The 19,931-nt window shown below is 42.6% G+C and overlaps 1 protein-coding gene across 1 annotated transcript; it reads right to left on the bottom strand.

Moving 5' to 3' along the window:
- Nucleotides 1-6,843: 6,843 nt before the first annotated feature.
- On the bottom strand, nucleotides 6,844-19,509 carry CRABP1 (cellular retinoic acid binding protein 1). The gene is made up of 4 exons (XM_065734285.1): nucleotides 19,385-19,509; nucleotides 18,949-19,127; nucleotides 16,129-16,242; nucleotides 6,844-7,164 (listed from the first exon to the last, which is right to left on the bottom strand). Exons 1-4 carry the CDS (start codon nucleotides 19,452-19,454, stop codon nucleotides 7,114-7,116), a joined length of 414 nt encoding a protein of 137 aa, XP_065590357.1. The 5' UTR covers nucleotides 19,455-19,509; the 3' UTR covers nucleotides 6,844-7,113.
- Nucleotides 19,510-19,931: the final 422 nt, after the last annotated feature.

Genomic DNA, 19,931 nt, shown 5'->3' with positions numbered 1-19,931 from the left:
CAGCCTAATTATTGGAGCATCCAAATCATAGGCTTCAGGAAAAGTGATGATTACTTATTCCAAAGTATTCATAAAATAAACAAATTCTGAATACACACGAGATTAATTTAACAAGCCACTGCACATGCTAAGTGCATTTAGCTTATGCATTCAAACTTGGTAGAAAGGAACACAGCTCTTCCACAGGACATCAGGGTCAGAAGTAGAGGGAGCCACTGTTTGTCCAAACAAGAGCACACGTCAAACAGGTCAGGGACCTGTGCAGCAATTTGTTCAAATGTGTGCAATTCAAAAAGCATACAAAGAAGCTCTTCCCAGGCTTTTCATTATGACAGGGTATTCAAATTCCTCCTTAAATTCTGTTTCTCAGACAAAATCAAGAAGGCGAAAAATGGTGGAAAGAAAAAAGAATAAACTCCCTCTCTCCTTCTCCCGGCCTCGGAACAGATTTAGGGCTTTATTTTGAGAACGAGGTCCTCTGGCTGATGGCTGCTTCACACACACGTACAGGTACACACTGCACCCTCGCTGACTCCTTTTTACCTTTCTTGAAGACGTATTTCTCTGTTCATCCCCAAATCCCAAAGCATCTTCCTAGCTATTTTTCCAGCAGGATGAAATGCCAGCAATAAATCCGTGCCTTTATTCACCTCGCTGTAATTTCAGCAGGGGCAAAGAAGAGACCTCAGCCCTTGCAAATGGCCTTTTCACAGTGCTGACCATTCCCACAGCTTCCCTGTGGCTCCATGACCTGCTGCAACAAAGCAATGACCATTACATTTCTGTTTAAACTGTACTAACAGACCCCATTACAGATTTTTTCACATTCTTCACTTTCATCATGAAGTATTCCTACCGGTTCATTAAGGGAATGAGGAAATAAATCACACTCGAGAGAATATGATGCCAGCCAGATCCAGATGATTCCAATTTACTTCACTAAAATACTTTTGATTAAAACACATTACTGGTGACGTGTCTAAAAAGGAACTTGGACTTCAGCCTCTGTAATAACTGCAATATGTTCTCAGTCTCTAGCCCTGCCACGGACTGCATAAGCTCATTGTTAAAAACTGCTGCGAGAGTTATTAGGTGCTTGTTTCAGACACACAGACTTCTCACTGCAGTCACTGCTGATGTCCTGGCACACCCTATGTGGGATCATCTGCAAATTAATATCATTATTCAGTTGTTCCAGTCTCACTATGCACACCATAGTTGCACAGTGTCAATTTTACATAAATTTCCACACATGGAACATTTTAAAAATCTCCCAGCTGCAGCAAGAGAAATGGAAAGAAATTGCTTCAGCCATTAGCAACCTCCTAATAGCACCAGAATCTCAGCACTGACATGGACAATAAATCAGTGCTCAGGTCTCTGAGTAACACTGATAACGCTGCTTTCCATCAAGACTGCTTTAAATCACTGATCTTTCTCTGGAGATGCTAAGCTAAGCTCTCCAGTTGTAGGTGTGTGTTGCAGGCTCATGTCAACAGGCAGAGCAGAAGCTAAACACAAAATGATATAAAATGTTTTATTTTACTCACATTAAGTAGAATCTTTAAGTGCTTGTCCATTAATACTACCGTAGATTTGAGTGATGCTGTTTGCCTCAGCCCATCCTGGGATGCCAAAAATTCTCAGTGCATTTGAAGAGGTGATTTCAGTGGAAGTTCCTTTCGTCTTTTTGATGGTGCTGCCATTCCCTGGGTAAATGGGACACACAAAGGTGAGGACTGGGATACAGGCACATGGAAGTGTTTCCAAGACACCAGTTGTATGTCTTCCAGCCTGCTGAAGGGATACGCAGGCTCACTGGGGTCTCAGAAAAGGGCACTGGAGACAAGGGGAGAGAAACTCTTTTCCTGAGCTTCTACAGCTAATCATAGGTTCATTGGTTCATAGGTACATTAGGTTGGAAAGGACCTACAAGATCATCTAGTCCAACCATCCTCCTAACACCATCCCTACCCACTAAACCACTTAAATCCCTCAGCACCTCATCTAAACGCTTCTTGAACAGCGCTAGGGATAATAATCCTACCTGGAATTTCCAGGTGATCACTTGATTTCCAGTTGTCTCTTTATCTTCCAGCAGAGGCAGCTACTTAGACATGAAAGCTTTAGCCCTTTGAAAACGGAGTGAACCCATCAGACCCAGGATGAAATCTTGCAAAGAATGATAAGGAGTTACATGTCTGTTCAGTCAGCCACCTAGAATCTCACCTCCTCCCTGCCTGAGCGACCGACCTGCCTCTCCCAGTGAGGAGCAGCTGGTTTGGGAAGGAGATAGCAGTATCTGGTACAAGACTCTGGTATTCTCTACCACAGAATCCATTTCAAGCCTCACCACCTTCCTTTCCTTTGTCACAGTGTGTGACCATACAGCAAACTCCGACAGGAAATTGTACTCCAGTCTGCAAACCCAAGTAGCTGCCAGATTTCTTTTTGCTTTGAGTACATGGCAAAACAATGGAGTGCCTGCCATAGATCATATTGGTGGACTGTCACTAGAGGCCCTCAAATGGAAACAGCATGAGAGCTGCGGGACAAATTCCCAGTTTCAGAACTCTCAAAACTTTTGATTTATCAGAGTGCAGCAGAAGTCAAGTAAGAGTGAACTGAAACTTCAAGAATCCTGGTAGGTATTTTCTGCCTCTAATTTAAACTGCTTCACGTTCCGGGAGGTAATGTGGGGATTGCTGAAATGAAGGAACTACCAATAAGGGGTATGGCATCTGTTTCCACCTATTCCTTCATTATTAATAACAGCATTTTTTCACCACATTCCTCAGCCAGTCATCTGTAATATCAAAGAGAAAACTATAGGTTGTTCCACTTCTGACAGGGCGATACTCAGACAGCCCATATTTTAGCAGGACTCTGGATTCTGTAGCCCCATGGCATTTGGAGCTTCCTGTCAGCAGAAATAGATCTCTTTGCACTAAGAATGAACTACAGCAGCACTAGCTCTCCAGGGCATGCAGCATGCAGTGGGACAGCTCTGTTTCCATACAATAGTAGTTGGTGGTACAGATATCTGTGAACTGAACCATTCAGAATAATGTCACATTTCTGGCTAAGAACTTTTTATTGAGTTTTCCACAGCAGACTTTTTTTTTAATCGGGCTTCACTGCCTGATCTGTTTACTGGTTAGGATATTTATTTTTTCCCGTAGAAAAGAAAAACAATGCAATTTATGAGAGTGGCATAAGAACAAAGTATGGAAAATCAAAGGAGAATCCTAAAATGAACTCTTCTTGCCTAGGGCAGAAAATATGGCTGCTGTGTTTGTGGTGTTCCACATGTGTAGGAAAGCTTTGTTTTCATGAAATACTACACATGCTACAAGTAGATGCAGGTATCTGTGTAACCCCTGCTTTGTCTTACTGAAGCAGGCAGTTATCATCAGTCCTGCAGCACACAGCATGGCCCCAAGCCTGCAGACGTGTTGGCTGGAAGTCAGCTGCCTAATCACAGCCACCTATGTTGTAATGCCCCCAGGTTTTGTCCCTGGTCTGCCACTGCCTCTCCAAAAAGGCACAGATCTCATGCACAGCGTGTTTTATATGCTAGCCTTGTGCAGAGGTCATGAAGACTCAGGATATCTAAAATCATTGTAGACACGTATGTTTAAGAAACTGAGCACTCACTTGTGCTGTAACCTTATGGTTGGACTAGATGATCTCGTAGGTCCTTTCCAACCTAATGTACCTATGAACCTATGAACCTTAAACTAGTGGAACTGCTGAGGCAACTGCAAGACAAGGCCTTCATGTCTAACCACCTTCTCAGTTATCTGCATCCTGCTGGCTTAGTATGGAGAAATACAACCCTATTTAACCATCAAGGAAGAGTTTCCAAATGCATTCACTTGTGTGCTCATAAAGTTCATAGCAACAAAGGCCAATGGTCATTTGCCCATTGCCACTGGTCACTAGCAGACCTCAGAAGCCTAGATACTTGCAGAGAGACTTGCAAGACAGCACTCATGCAGTGAGTGGTCATCACAAAATGCTTATAACCACCGAGTGCTTCCAGGCTGAGTGGAGAAGTGCTATCTAGAACACAGAAGCACAAGGGAAAGAGAATTCCTGCACCTCTGGAGGAGCACAGTTAGCTTGCTGATACTCATAGCTGTGAGCCAAGCTCAGACCCTGGCCCCACTGTTTGCTTCATCTCAGACCTCTCTTTGTATTGGATCTAGAAAACAAGATCCATAAATGCACTGGAGCCCTTCCCAGCCATTGAGCAGTCAACAAACCCTCTGTGTAACCCTTAGGTGCTCCACTGTCCTGGTGTCTGCCTATAAAAATCCCTCACTCCCAGGCGCACAGAATGGCCATCTGAACATTTGAGGATCCTACTCTGCCAAGTAACTGTTTAATGTTCAGACACTGTGACACTAAGTTGTGTAGATGCTGGCTACAGCAACATAACTATGCTCCCATCAGCTCATCTGGGGAAAAGTGCATTCATGGTGGGTTTTTTTACGCAAAAAGTGAATAAAACTGTCTCTACTGATCACCCTGGCATCACTCAACTTCCATGTTCCCCGTGGACCCAATGTCAGCAAAGAAAAGAAGGGCAGGAGATGACTGCAAGGCCTTTGGCCAGTAAAATCATTCCAATTCTTCTGTGCCTAGATTTTAAGAGCTCTCAAATCCAGGAAGACTCACAAAAAGCAGTTTGGCCTTTGCGGTATTTCAAGAATGAGCCATAAAAGTAACACCCTGGACCAGTTCTAGTCCCCATCACATGAATTTACTCACGTGCCAGTAACTCTAATCTAAGGTAATCAAGTGATGAAGGTTCCACACTGAAAATACTAAAGAAAGGGACTTCTCTCATGCCAGACTGTAAACAAAGCTTGGGGGAACAGTTTAAATCCTGGAAGGAGAAAATTCTCAGTAACATTGAGTAGCTCATATCTCAAGAGTCTGTTTTCAATCATAACATCTACAACCCAGTTTCACAGCTCATACTTTACTACTTGAACAGCAGTTGCCAACTGGATGGAAACCTAACTTGGTATTTTCCAGTTGATGGGAAAGTTTTCTTAAGGATATTTGCTGGAGCAGGATGATAGCTTTGCATGATTCTTCCTAGAAATGAAACATGAATACCACTGCTTCCATTAATGCACTCACTTGCTCTAGACATCACAAGGTTGATACCAACACATTCCTAAATCCTCACAGACCTTATGCCAGGGCAGAAAAGGCAGTTGCCAAGAGCAGGAATTTTCTGGAATGGCAAAACAGCTCTACTGCCTACCAGCCTCGACTCTGCTCCTTGCCTCCCCTGCTTGAACTGGTCCCCACACCACCAACCACCTTCTGACTCTCCCCAGAGTCAGGAGTTGGAAGTAAAACATCCAGCATTGTTGGTGGGCTCCTGCTGCTGCTGCAAGGATACAGCATGAGCCAGCACGTTCTGCAACACAAAGTTCTTTTCTCCTGAGCCTTGATGTGGCCGTACACAGTTTTGTTCACATCACTGAGAGGGTTTGAGCTAGTTCTGCCTGGCACTTCCTATGGAGTCCCTTTGGCACAGCTGCTTGCACAAGCAGGTGCACATACTCCTGAAATGGAATTTTTTGGGGAAAAAAAATAATATTGTGACTCTTAAAAGATAGAAAAAGTTAGATCACTGCCATTCCCCTTAGGATTTCATTCCCATCATGGGTCACAGCACCTGACTCCAAAACAAAGTGAACGAATTTCATTTTGTGCTTCAGTGCAAGCTGTCATGCAATGCTTTTAGTTGGTACCAAATGAGACAAGATCTTAGAAATGGGGTTTGGCTTAAGTTTGAAGTGCAGAAGGAAGAGATCCCCCTTTCCAGCTGCAATACATATACTGCATACTAATCCTAGATGAAAAAGGTGTGACCTGTTAGAGAGCAGAGGAGACAGCAAACATCCTGTTTCTCTCCTGTTGTGCTGCTACAGCTCACAATGCGATATACAGAACAGGTAGCTACTTTCTCTGGAGCAACTGAAGAATCCTGATGAGGGGATTCATCTGCATGGCTATGTGAGTCATGAAGAGGCCATAAATGTCCCAGTGCGATGAAGATTTGGATCTAGCAGTTCAGTGAACAGGACACACACTCTGCTACCTCCAAACTTCTTCAAAATCCGCTATGATTGAATGACGTGAAGCAGATAAATGATTTTTGCAAATCTTAAAATCGGTCAGATAAGCTTGGAGACTGCTGAAATATGTAGTGCTCCCAAAGTCTATCTGTAGATATCCACACACCGAAGAACAGGCAAGTTCCTGGTTCATCACAGTGATGTCTTCTCTGTCACAGGAGAAAAGAAGAAAAGCAGCTTTCCCCAGCTTTATATTTTTATGACCAATGTGAGTAAAGTCTCTCTAATCAGGTCTGATATGTTTGGGTGTGATGACAGTAAGCAACAGTTATGACCACAGTATTATTTGTCCTCTAAACACAGCTGTGCTTTGTACTTGGTTAACAAGAATTGCTATAGGGAAAGCGAACCTCTGCCAGTTCAAAAAGAAGAACCGTTGCTCTCTTTGATCGTTCTTCAGAGATGCAACTAGAAAGAGAGCAAAGAGCTCTCCTTGCCTCATCTCGTTCTGAATCACAGCCCCAGCGGACACGAGACTTGTTCCTCAAAGCCCCTCACACGGTGATGGGTCAGAACGAAGGAAAAGAGGCAGATCTCTGGGTTTGAGAAAGCAACCTGCAGCTCTGTGAGAGGCCAACACCAGTGAAATTCCACACTGACCTCCAAAGAGACGATGAAGTGTTTCAATCCTAATCGAAGCACTGCTGGGTTTTCTGTTAAAAACACCCCGAAACAGCTGTGAGTTATGCCCAATAAGTTTAATCGTTGGTAAAACCATTGCAACTACAGAATACAAAGCAGACACAAAAAAATGACCGCATAAAAGTGAGAAAGGAGTAACATCTGCAATGAAAGGTGAAGTAAAATACACTTGACAGGATACGGATTCAGATATAACACACGGTCACATACAACACTGCATTAGTAACAGCACACACAAATACTCATTCTACTGGGGCTCTCAACAGCTCTCCACTTCATCCCAGGTGACAGGTAAATGGATGGTTTTTTACTCTCTTACATAAATTCTTGTGCACACAATATCATCAGCACCAAAGGTCTGGAAAAGAAATAGAAATCAATCAGAAAAAATGGAACCAGTAAACACTTAACATCATTTTTCAAGTTACTTTTACTATAGCAGATAGATCTACAGAAGAAATTTCTTACACCTTTTGACAGATGAAAGCAAAGAAAGGAGTCATTTTGGACTAGAAATGCACTGTAGTTGACCTCTTTTCCTAGGCACCATGAATTTTGTCAGGATGATAAATGACCCAGAAATTCCCTCCTTCTATAGTTTCTTGGCACGCGTTTATAAATAAACATGAGAAAAGAAAAAGAATTTGGAATGTACTGCTGTTATATTTAGAAACAAATGCAACACTTTGAACTGGAAATGCTGGAGGTGCAATCAGATTGGATGGCACGATAAAAAGGTATTCTTTGATATCTGCAGTATAAATCAGAGTAATCCAAATGAAGCCAGTGGAGCAACGTTGGTGAGTGTGTAAGAACAACCTGTGAACATAACGCTGCTGCAAGACGTTGACACACCATGCTTGAATATTGAGCCCTTCTCTCCCAAGCTGTAATGTGGGTAGCATCTATCACAGCCTCTTTCCAGGATACACTGACTTTAACTGGTGAATTAGTTAGCTAAGGAGGGGTCTGAAATGAGGGCAGAAAATGAGGACAAAAATGTAGCGGAGATCAAGCTCATTTCACATGACAAATACGGTGAGATCTTATCAGTGTTTTGTCATTAAACATCCGGGAGTCGTTGACTTAATACGGACTGCGTCTCATTATCATTGGAACGGGTGCTGATCTACGCTTTTTGGTGACCAGCAGCAAACCTAAGGGAATGGCATGGAGCTGCAACAGGGGAGGGTCAGGTTGGAGATCAGAAAAAGGTTCTTCACTGAGAAGGCATCCAGGCACCAGAACAGGCTGCCCAGGGCAGCAGGGATGGCACTGTGTTTGCGGGGTTCAGGAAGTGTCTGGATAATGCTCTCAGACTGATTTTTGGGTGGTCCTGTGCGGAGACAGGAGTTGGACTTGGTGACCCTTATGGGCCCCTTCCAGCTTGGGATATTCGATGATCATCCTATTTCTCACGCCAGATTCAGTACTTCAGCATACTCCGATTTTACAGCTACTAGAGTTGGTGTTGTATGATATTATACTAACAGAAGGAGTTTTAGATACGCATCTGAAAGCCTGTTTTTGTTTTTTCTCTAAATCATTCTGTAGTACTGCCCTTAGAAGGCAATTGTACAGCAGTAATATTGCAGTATGGATTATGATGATATTGAAGCATGACGGAGATTGTGGCAGCTGCCTCAGAAAGCCACCTAAACTCTAAATCATATTACGTAACTTTATGTCCTTAGGCTAAAATCAAAGCAAGCAATTAAACATACAGGAAATAAGTGTCCGAGAATGAGGAAACACTGCCTGCAAAAAAGCTACAAGCACATCAAATGCTCAGCTACACTGACATCGCCAGTATCAAGCTCACTGCTAACAAGCTGTGAGATGGGATGCTTGGCTGTAATAACTGCCAATGTCTCACTGAAAAATATAATTGAGACCTACCCCAGAGTGTTATGAAAATTCAGCTGGACTTTATTTATTTTAATGCTTCCTACGCTTGCTTTGGCCAATATTTCTTCTCAAGGACTTGGCTTTAAAACTGCCTCTGGCATGTATTTTCTTCACTTTACTGAGGAAAAAGCCGTCCAGTATTTTGGATGGTGAGAAATGGCAAAGACATAGTCTTTGCTTTTATGCACAAGAAGAGCTTATCATATTAATCTTTACTTACATTTTTAACTTACACATGAAAATGTCTGAAGATGAGCATTAAAGGACGCAGCAGTCCCCTACCACCCACAGCAGCAGCTGCAAACACCCTCACTTTGGCTTCCTTCGGGATCTCCATAATTATACACAAACGTGAAGTTACTTTAGTAGGAGCTTTGCCAGAGAGAGGAAGTCAGAATCAAGACCATGCAGAGTTTGAGATTTTGTGTAGACTAGAAGGTCAGTGACAGCGACTGCCTTCCTGCGGTACAATCAGGCAGTGATGAGCATAGTGAAGTCTGGGTCCTCACTGCTCTTATTTCCATGCAAAGAAATGGCTGTAATTGTCATTGTCACCTACATGGTTTAAATGTGAACTTACATAAAAGGAGTTTCTCTATCTTACTGTAACTTACTAGCACTGTTGATAAAACTCCACGTCGCTAAGCCATGCAAAGAGGAACATATTCAAACTTGCTGCACTCCTTTTCTTGTGGTTAATCACAGAAACGTCTAAAGAACAGCTGGGCCCAAGCTCAGGGGAAGATCCAAAACAAAAGGCTGTTATTCCTGCAACCTTCACACTTACATCCTTGTACTCAGGAGTAAGATAGAGCAGCTTAGCATTTATATGTCCAATTCTAGAGCGGAACGAAGCACTAGTTCCTGTCAGAACAAGCAGACTTTATGGACTTCCAAGACTGAAAGGAGTAGAACTTCATAATAAGGAGAGAGAGTAATCCTGGCTAATTGGTGGTGAAATTTCACCAGAGCAACTCAAAGGAGTGCAACACCACCAAGCTGAGTTCAAAACTAATGAGAAGATGTAGGACTTTCAAACACCACACTCTCATCAGATTGCAAAGAACCCACTCATCTTACAAAATGCTACAAAGCCTCTATCTAAGTCTAAAACAGGACTTTAAATGTTCAGTTTACAGAAGACTGTAAATGTCAGAAGAGTTTTCTTTACTTAGCTTGTCATAACTTGAAGCTAAAAGAATCCAAAAGGGCACTGCAAAGAATGTGCTGCACAAGGGGATAATCCAACAGATGGATCTGTTTCAGTTCACTCAAGATATCATGACTGCTGACATCATCAGAGATTAAATGAAAATTACAGGCAGTATATCTTATTGTTGCCTTGTAAAGGCCTTATTTACAAACATTTCCTGAGGAACCTTTGTGATACATGGAGTACACAGTACAAACAGGAAAACTCTCACTGAACTCTCACATAAGAAAAATCACTTCTGCCAGTGTGTGCAAAACTCCCATTCTCTGCTCATGACTGATCACCTACAGAGCCACCTCTTACAAAGACAAAGGGAATACATCAAATGTATTACAAATGGAGAGGATGCTACATAAATTAATAGCACTTTCCATCCCCAGAAAAGGCTCTGCACATACAGACTTCCACACATACACTCACAGAAGCAATACTGCCTGAACGAGATTAAAGTATCTATAAATCTCTAGACTGATCATACTTAATCCATGATGATAAACTACTGTTATACAGCATAAACATATAAATCTTCACAAGAAACCCATACTGTATATTTCCTTTCTCCTCCTGAGTCCTATAATGTTTCAAGGAGATTGACTGCCTTGGGGACATAGTCACAGAAGACTCAGCCCTCACTTTCACACTTGGACGCTACTAACAAGCTACGCAACATACAAATTCACTTTCTGCAGGGCAAGACCATGCAAAATCTGCTCACTTATCAAGGTATCTGTATTTGAGAACTGCTGTATTATACAGTTGCCTCAGAGTAAAGCAGCAAATGAACGGCAGAGATAAGAACACAGTCTTTAAAGCCACTTCCCAGCAACCATTTAAGCTACAGCTGATATTATGTGAGGCCATCCACAGGATCAGACACATTCACAATATAAATGGCTTTGGCTTCTTTCTCTGCTTACGTGTCTGGGACGTGCCCCAGATCAAACTGTACTAGTGAGCAAGGGCTGCAGATCTATAAGTTCCCCTTCTAAATCTCCTCGGGGTAAATACTAAAGTAAAGCACTAGGTAAATGCAACACATGTGTGTGCATGACCGCAGGTCTCAGAACTTTTATCAAAGCTGCTTTTAGCGAGGTCAGCAGCAAAAACCTTCAGTGAGGCGTCCCCCCTTTTGATAACTGATTGTGTTTAAGATAATTCTTCCAAATATTTACCAATCAGCTTAAACCACTTATGGAGTTTAACATTGTTTGATACAAGGTTTAGACACACCGCAAATCTCAGCATTCAGCCGAGCAATATATTTCCAATTCTACACTTCTCACCTGCTATGTTTAATTTTAGAAGCCAGCGACATCATTTAAAAATGTTCACTCACGCATCTAGACTCTACAGTTCACCAGTTTTAATCAACTATGTCATGATTTTTCTGGGAAGAAAAGGAGAATACAAACCATGCTTGAGCCCCCCCCCCCCATCCCCAATGTGCTGATCTTTGACCCTTGCTATAATTGATTCTGAGAACCCCTGTGTGATACATGAACTGTGTAAAATGTGCTCTAAGGCTGTTTCTGAAGATCCTCTTCAGTAACCATCCACTTTAAAACATTTGTGCTAAAGATTAAATTAAAATCTACAGAGGCACGAGCAGCTACGAAAGCAGTGAGGCAAAGTCAAAATATGAATGTTTCTTATTTGAACAGCTAGCATTCAGAAGCAGCATCCTTTCACTTTGTAAGAGCAGACCTTTTGTTCTGACTTACACAAGTGATTGATAGCTCATTAATGTCCCTGATGAAAACGCACAGCAAGAGCAAAAACATTAAGGACTATAAAAGAAAAGTTAAGGGATGGAAAAAGACGTTGGAATAGCCTAAATCCCAGATCTTACTTTTCAGACAAGTAAATGAAACACATACTTTTGTATTAGATTCCAATTTTGACTGCCCAAATGCTAATTCACGTTGCATCTGAGTTGAGTTGTAAACAAGGTTATCTATGCATTATAGACTTGAAGTCCAATGAAGTCTAAAGATACAGACACGATGAGCAAATCTGGACTCTGATGGGGATCGGTCCCTATCATCCTCCTTTTCTTGCACGCTCCTTTTTTATCCTCATTTATTTGGTACTTCTAAAAACGCAGCGCTGCCATCCTGGCAAGTGCATTAGATGAGATTATCACTAACATCACTGATAAAAGCAGTTGCTATGTTCTTCCACATTTGTAGCAACCGCTTTATAAAGTAGATCTTGGTCCTAAATCCCTCACTCAGCTAAAAGGACTCTTCTTAGCAGGACTTTAGATCTACACCTGCCATACTACAAGCTAAATATTATTTACACTATTAATAAGGGTCATGTCATTCCCCATGCTGCACGCAGCTAAGGAGGACTAAAGGTGAACTTCAATTGGCACCTGAAATGAAAGAAAACTTCTGCTAACTGAATAGTTTGTTCCCTGCATCTGTGTACCAGAGGACACGATGTGCATGAAAGACCATCATACTGCTTCAGGGGAATATCTTTGGAGAACACAAGAAAATTCTTCTGCCAGGACCCTGAAAAGGCTGAAAGTTATATAGTAATAAGGTTTCTAGTTTAGATCTGTGATAGTCATAACAATTCAACACTGATTTTTTTTTTAAATATATGATAATAAATGCATTTTAATACATTGTGTCAGAAAGAAAAACACATCCTCTCAGAAAATGACATAATCTAATGGACCCCCTAAACCAAGTGGCACATTAGATTAAAAAGTATGTAGCAAATCACCAAGACTTATGCAGCCACTATTAGCAGAGCAAAACTCACTCCTCACCCCTCACCTACAGCCTCAAACCTATTCGCTATTAACGCCTCTGAAGTCCAACACAGTTTTGATTCCTTACTGCAACTTCTTGCACACAGTGTATGAGTTTCATTGATTTCTTCTGCAAATGCATTAATAGCTAGGGAGGAGGCTGATGACTTCTTGAAAGATGTTTTTGGCTGGAGAAGCAGAAGCAGAGGGTGTGAAAAGTATCAGCTTCACAGAGTCTCCACGTGAAGGATGAGAAAATATTTCCTAGGTTAAGTAAGAAGGTTTGGGAAGTGCGAAGATGGGAACTGTTAAATATATGAATTGATATAGGGAGTAAAACTGCATGAGAGTGAATTTTGGGTCCTAAAGATCCCTAAAAAAAGCTGGGATGATGGAAGGAAAAAGAAGGAGAAAGACAAAGACAGATCCCACTGTGATCTTAGCTTGGAAGAAGTAAGACACACATGAGGAGCTGCAGACTCAGACACAAGGACGATTTCCAAGCATGAGAAAAAGTAATCTAAGTTAAACCCTGGAGCAATTATGAATACAAACACAGCTGAGAGGCAAGAGCTCAAAAGGGATCCCAAAGTTTTCCCACTAAGAGTTCCTATTCCTACTTTGCTCCCTGTCATAGTCAAGAAGTGCACCTCAGGCAAACCTTTTCAGTAGTTTATCTTTCAAAATGAAAATGGTCTGGATGGAATATTCTGGGCTTATAAAATTAGGGGCTACAGGAAAGAAAAATTGAGCTTCCCTTACCCTCTTCTGTCTTTCTTCAAACAGAAAGCCTCCCACAGGGATTCATTTTGGCCATCTTAACTTCTCCAAATGAACCAGAGACCTCACACTCACTGTAATCATTCTTGGAAACACCTCATTAGAGAGCTTCAGGGTGTCAGAGGATTCTGAACATCCTGGCTCGTGTGTTTAAAAGATCTGGCCAATAAATCCTATCAAACATTGTAATGGACTTGAAATTTCCTGTCTTGAGGAGCAAGTATTGGCCTTATATTTAATGAAGCAAAATAGGCCATCACGCTTCAGAAAAGAGACAGAAGAATAGAACAACGTATCACATTAAAAAGTGAAAAACAGAGAATGATCTCAACCACTTGGAGACAAATGCTATGTCTCCACAATGGCCACAGTAAAATCCTACCAAAACATAACCACAGCTTGCTGGGAAGGAGAAGGGGATTGGTCTGAGGAAATCAGAAACCAGGAAAATTACCTAGGATCACGATCATCTGAGCATGAGTTTCCAAAACTAGTTTAAGAAAGTCTTCAGTGTATACCAGAAGAATTTCAAGTGAGAATGGAGAGATGAACCTGCTACTGCATCAGGTGCAAGCACGACTGATGGCAGGAGAGCACGTGTGATTCGGGCATTCATAGGTTAGAAAGGAAACTGATAAATTGGAAGGGCTTATAGAAAGACTGAAAGAAGAATTAAAACAAACCCTGGTTTGACATCGCAGGGCTCAAGTGATTTAGCCTAACAAAAGGAAGGTTCTTCTAAGAGGTGGCTTCATCAGTGATGCTAACAGAAGTATTTGTAAAAATAAATGATAGGAATATTATTTAGATTCCTCAATATACACAGTATGCAATGGCAGAAAGTGGAACATAGACATATACAGATTAGGAAGAATGCATGCATTTTAGTGGCAATGAAATTAACCAGTAAAATCAATTCTCAGAAGTTGTTTGCAGTCCTATAACCGAAAATAGGAATAAGGGAGTTCTTTCTAATGTACACTGTAATCTGAAAAAGAATTAAAAGAAAGTTCAACAGGCTGACTAGGGGAAAAAAAAAAGTCTAGATGCTTTCTAATCATTTTATTGCTCTGGTTTCCTGACCAGTCTCATTCTTCTACCTGAGCTGGGTAAGTCCACGTTGCTGATTCCAGGAGAGAAATGTATTATGATTGCTCTTCCCACTTTGCTTTGAACTGCTTTTTTGCTTGAACGTTCCTTGACAGCTGCCTCACTAGTTTGTTGCTTAAACAACAAACTACAACAATGTATTAGTAAGCTGGAAAAATTGAAGTTGAGAATTCATTTTATTGGTTAAATTATATATATAGATAGATAGATGAAGCAGAAATCTAAGCACTTTTGGATGATAAAAAGAATTTCAGTTATTAATTCAAAGTAAATGATTCAGAATTATAGTATTCATTCAGTGAAAACCAGTTCCATTTCATTAACAGCATGCTCTTCCTCATAAGGGGTGGATGAACAGTTCCAGATAGTCTGGGATAACAGTAATACTTTAAAAGCCTTTTATTTATACTTGGCTAGGTTTGGGTTCTGTTTTTGTTTCACATGCAGCATTAAAAACAGAGCTCCAACTGCTTTAGAGAAGCATTTGGGAGGCTGTTTGTTTTTTAAATCGCAGGAGTTTAGTTGGGCTGACAGTATGAAACAAAACCTCCCTGTCTGATGTTTTCTTGTTGCTCCAGCAGCATCTCTTCCATGCCCAAACCATGAGGCACAACACCTCAACCAACTGACTTATCCAGAATTGGAAGAATGTGCAAAATAAAAGATTCTGAACTTGAGCTGAACTGTGTTACTTGTAACTCAGAAAACCTGTGTCTAGATTCAGTTCTGGACGTCATTTAATTAATGTATATGGATGGATTACTAAGGAAATATTTGCCAGGGCAAACTCAGCTCTAACAGAAGTACAATATAAATAAAGAAACTGCACATGATTCATGGCATAAATGGAGAGGCAGTTGCAGAGGTGCTACTGCGAATGCTTGAAGTAACCCTGCTGACATATGGAAGGTCACACAGGAGTGGGGGGATGCTGGCTGACAGCGGATGTGTAAATGTGTGGATTTCTAGCACACTCACAAGGGCAGCTCTGAAATGGATTCAGAGATGATCAAGGAATTGGGGGCAGAGGCAGAGATAGGGAAGGAATTGTGTGTTCATCATAAACAGAATGAGATTAGAGCATACTAACAACATGCCACATGTCTCCAATGCAGCATGTGCCTGTGTATAAGAAGCAGCACATTAAACACATGCTTATAAAAAGAAGGTTCTCCAGAAATGAGGTCAAACACTTTGATCTCTCCCTCACCAGAGAAAATCTGCAGTAAATCAAACAAATTCTTTGGTGTTATTGTGGGCAGAGAGCAGAAGTGGCCCACTTGTGATTATTCTACCAGTAAAAATATGGTGAAAGATACAGCAACAAAATGCAAGTGAGAACCTGCATATATATGCATTTTTGATTCATGAAAAAATAATAATAAAAAGAAAAAGAAAGAAAAAGATTTGATGTGTGAATTGTACTGCAGAGAATTATTAAAATGGTAATTTTTCCAGATAGATTGAAGAAAAGTAGTAAGCCATGTTACATAGCAACAAAAAGCTGTTAACATGGTGCATGCATTGGTTGGGTTTGAGGTTCTTACCAAGATCAGCTCATCATTAGCTAATTCTCGAGTCCAGTATGTTTTAGGACCATCTCCTTCAATAAGAGTTTGTTTGCAATAGATCTTGTTTTCATTCTCCCAAGTGGCCAAACTCTGCAGGCAAGAAAACCATTAGGAAAAACATTAATTATATTCTCCAGCAGCATGAAGCAGAGGGACAACAACAAGCAGTAGTGAGAATAACTGCTGCACCAAAGGAGCAAGGCACAGATAAAGGCAAAGGGAAAAAGACATCAGTGAAAAGCGATGAAATCAAAATTAAGCTGTGATTTCTTTTAAGTATATACTAGTAAAGTAATTGTGTCTTTTCAGTGTAAATCACCTGCTTCCAAACTCAAAAGTTGTTTCCATAAAATGCTCCACGTTGAAAACTCCTGTTCAGAAACACGTGATGATGCAGTGTCCACGCTCCCAAATATCTTTGTACGCACGCGGTTTGATGTGACATTATTTATCACTACAAAGTCCCCTCAGAGTAAAAGCATCAAGATCATTTTATGGTCATAAATAATGCAGTATTTGCCACTTATAACCTTCCATGCTATGTGGCTCTGTGCCAAGTTAACTGTATGTTAAACACATTCTGTACTAACAACCCAGCATAAATCACAGCTACAGCTCCATTACGGGAACTTTGTTAGAATTCCAGTGTTTGTGATATTTCTTTTTTAAGGCTCTAGGTCTGGTGATTGAAAATACCCTCAGGCATTTTTCAAAGCATCTGAATAATGACTATGAAACCACTGAAAAACAAGTTAAGAAAATAGAGGATTTTGTCTAGCTTTCACAAATAGGCAAGCCCTGACTTTCTGCTGCCTTTCATTCTAGCACTGAACTATTATTCTATGGGGCAATGGAACAGCTGTGCAGGAGGATGCCCTGTAATGAATGTGTGAGTAATTGCTTTACAACTAGCACATGGGAGACATTCATTAGTCTGTGATTATATACAAATATGTGCACACATATGTATGCACAAAATCAAGTTAACACTTCCCAGACGCTCTGAGGAGGAAAAAAAATTAAAAAACCCTTTCCTTTGATCTAAAATTAGCTGTTCACTTTATATATTTATGCCAAAACAATACGTTTTTAAGCCAACAAGCCACTTAAAGTGGCAGTTATAGAAGATATGCCTCTCAGGGAACTGAATCGGACTCCTCTTTGTTCGTATGAACAATAGATCAAGTTAGTTGGCAGAACAAAACCCTCTACCTCATAAAGTGTATCATAATCTATCGCCAGGAAGCAATTTTGCTAGATATTGCAAGTTATTTTCTGAAGTATTATTTTATTGTTTGTCAATTTCTGCTCCATGGCCACATCTTGGCTATATATATATATATATACAGCAGCACAACTAATTCCTGAGACTGGACTATAAATAATTTCACAACACATGGAAAAAATCTGCTACTTCACAAAACACGTTTCTTTCAGATTTTTCCAACTTGCAGACCTTACAGCCATAATTATTATTTTTCCATCTGCAGCAATAAATCCTCCTCTAGAAAGCAGGTCGCATTTATTGAATATGAATTATACATGAAAAAACTGCTTTTTGCTGAGCAAGATAAATTAACAGCCAGCAACATTTCCTGAACAAACTGTTAAATATATGATAACTCATCCTGGAGATGAAGTGGATGTTCTAAATATTCACCATTTTCCACAATCTACCTCTCTTTGTCAAAAAACTAAATTAACAGTAGCACGGAAGATATTAAGTTCACTCTGATTTTTTAAATGGTTCACGTGGTGTCAGAAGCTGGCTTAAGAATCAGCAGAGATTATAGCTCGGCTGCTGCACCACCAAAAGCTACCTCAGAAACCATATTCTTCATTTGGGACCACGTTTCGGTACTCTTTACTCACACACTTTTCTCAGGCAATCTTACAAACGTCAGTGAGTACTTGGGTACAGGATTACATACTCTTCCTTTTTGTTAACTCTTTCTGAAAGACAGCACTGATGAGAGCCCAGTTCTCCAGTACCCTGGATCCCACGTACCCACATCAGCAAGAAGCCAAGATCAGATGCTGCTGACTTCACAGTATTATATCCCCTCCACTGCCACTGATTTACAAAGGGTAGAGGAGCAGGGGCCCACACAAAGAATCAAACCCCAAATGTACCCTCTTGATGCACTTCTGTACGAGGAGATGGTGTAATTATGGCTGGCTGGAAGTCTGTCTTACACTGCTGAAAGTTTATCCAGCCAGCAATCTGAAAACGTGCACTTGCAAGGGAGTGTAAGATAATTTCAGCCCAAAACAACCAATGTGAACTGCTTGTGAAGTTGTCCAACTGATTTCAGGACAACAGTTATGTCAGGGTTGTGCACTAAATCCCGACTCTTGAGGCGTCTCTCACTCCAGCATTCCCAATCTCATGTATACACCAAGAAGGGAGACCAGGGAGAGCTTTCACTGTGGCTGAGGTCTCACAGAGAGCGGGAGGCAAAGAGAGCTGGACAAAACCACACCAGACAGGGAGCTGGCAAGCAGATACCCTATGCCCTTAAGATCTGCCATGCTCCGTTACCTTCAGATTTCAGTTTTGCTCTATCCTGCATGCCAGAGAATGCTGCATGAGGTAATCTGCAGTCACCAAGGCACCCTCTGAGTGTTACTAGGAGGAAGAAGGTGGAGGACAGCAGATGTGCTTGGCACCCCAAGAGGATCCCGGTAGGGAAGCCGGGCAGGCACAGCAGCTCTCACTGTGCCTCTCTGCCGGGGTGGTAGTTCTGTATCTCTCAGTGCGTACAACACACTCCGCACACACAGCTCTCCCCTTACCCTGCATTTTCGGCCATCCACCGTCTCCTCCTCGAAGCTCTCCCCGATTTTGAAGTTGATCTCCGTGGTGCGGACAGTGGTGGAAGTTTTGATATAGAACTGGTCCCCGTCCTGGCGGATCTCCACGTGGGGTTTGGAGGCGGCCGCCACCGCCACCTTCCTGAGCATGGCGTTGACACCTGGGCAAAACGGGGAGGAAGCAGAGCTTGAGGTCGCCAGCTCACCCAGCACCAGCCCGGTACGGGCGGGGGACCCCAAGGCAGGACTGCTGGAGGAGCAGCGGCTGCGGACAGAGCCCCGGGCAGGGCAGCCGGTGCTTGCAGGCGAGGCGCGGAGCCGCGTCCCCCGGGCAGGGCTCGCAGCCTCCCCCCGCTCCGCCGCCGCAGCCCTCCCGGGAGGCACCGGACACTCCGGTCCCTTCCCTCGGTTCGCTCACCCAGCGCTTTGAGGAGCTCGTCGAAATTCTCGCTGCTCCTCATCTTCCAGGTGCCGGCGAAGTTAGGCATGGCGAAGTGGGCGGCGGGGACGCGCTGCTGCTGCTCGCTCTGAGGCTCGGGCGCCGTGTGAGCGGGGCGGACCGCGGCGGCGGAGGGGAGCGCGGGTCACACCCACCGGCCCCCAGCCCTTCCCCTGGGAGCAGCGCACGCCGTCGGGCTGCCGTTCCCCCCTCCCGGCTTTCCGTCTGTCCGTCCTCGCGGCCCTTCATCCATCACTCCTGTCCTGCTGTCCTCCTGGGGCCGCCCGACTGCCTCCTGTCCCACCGCTGCGCTGGGCACCGAGGGCTCGATCGCGGAGCCCGGAGGCAGCAGAAAGCAGCGCAAAGGAGAGAGGAGTCTCAGGGCTCACGCTGCACCGCTCCCGGCCTCGCTGGGCCGAGGCGTCGGAGCATATCATCACACCTTGTCTCCGAGCTGTCCGGGCACTGCCCGCACACCTGAGGCAGCCCTGGAGCCCGGGGTGAGCGCGTCCCCAGAAGCACACCC

This window comes from Cyrtonyx montezumae, unplaced genomic scaffold (assembly GCF_038088225.1).
Source record: "Cyrtonyx montezumae isolate F1298 unplaced genomic scaffold, pur_monq_1.0 scaffold_17, whole genome shotgun sequence".
Classification (NCBI taxonomy): domain Eukaryota; kingdom Metazoa; phylum Chordata; class Aves; order Galliformes; family Odontophoridae; genus Cyrtonyx; species Cyrtonyx montezumae.
Note: the sequence above shows the minus strand (reverse complement) of the source record. Positions and strands in the feature narration are given on the sequence as shown.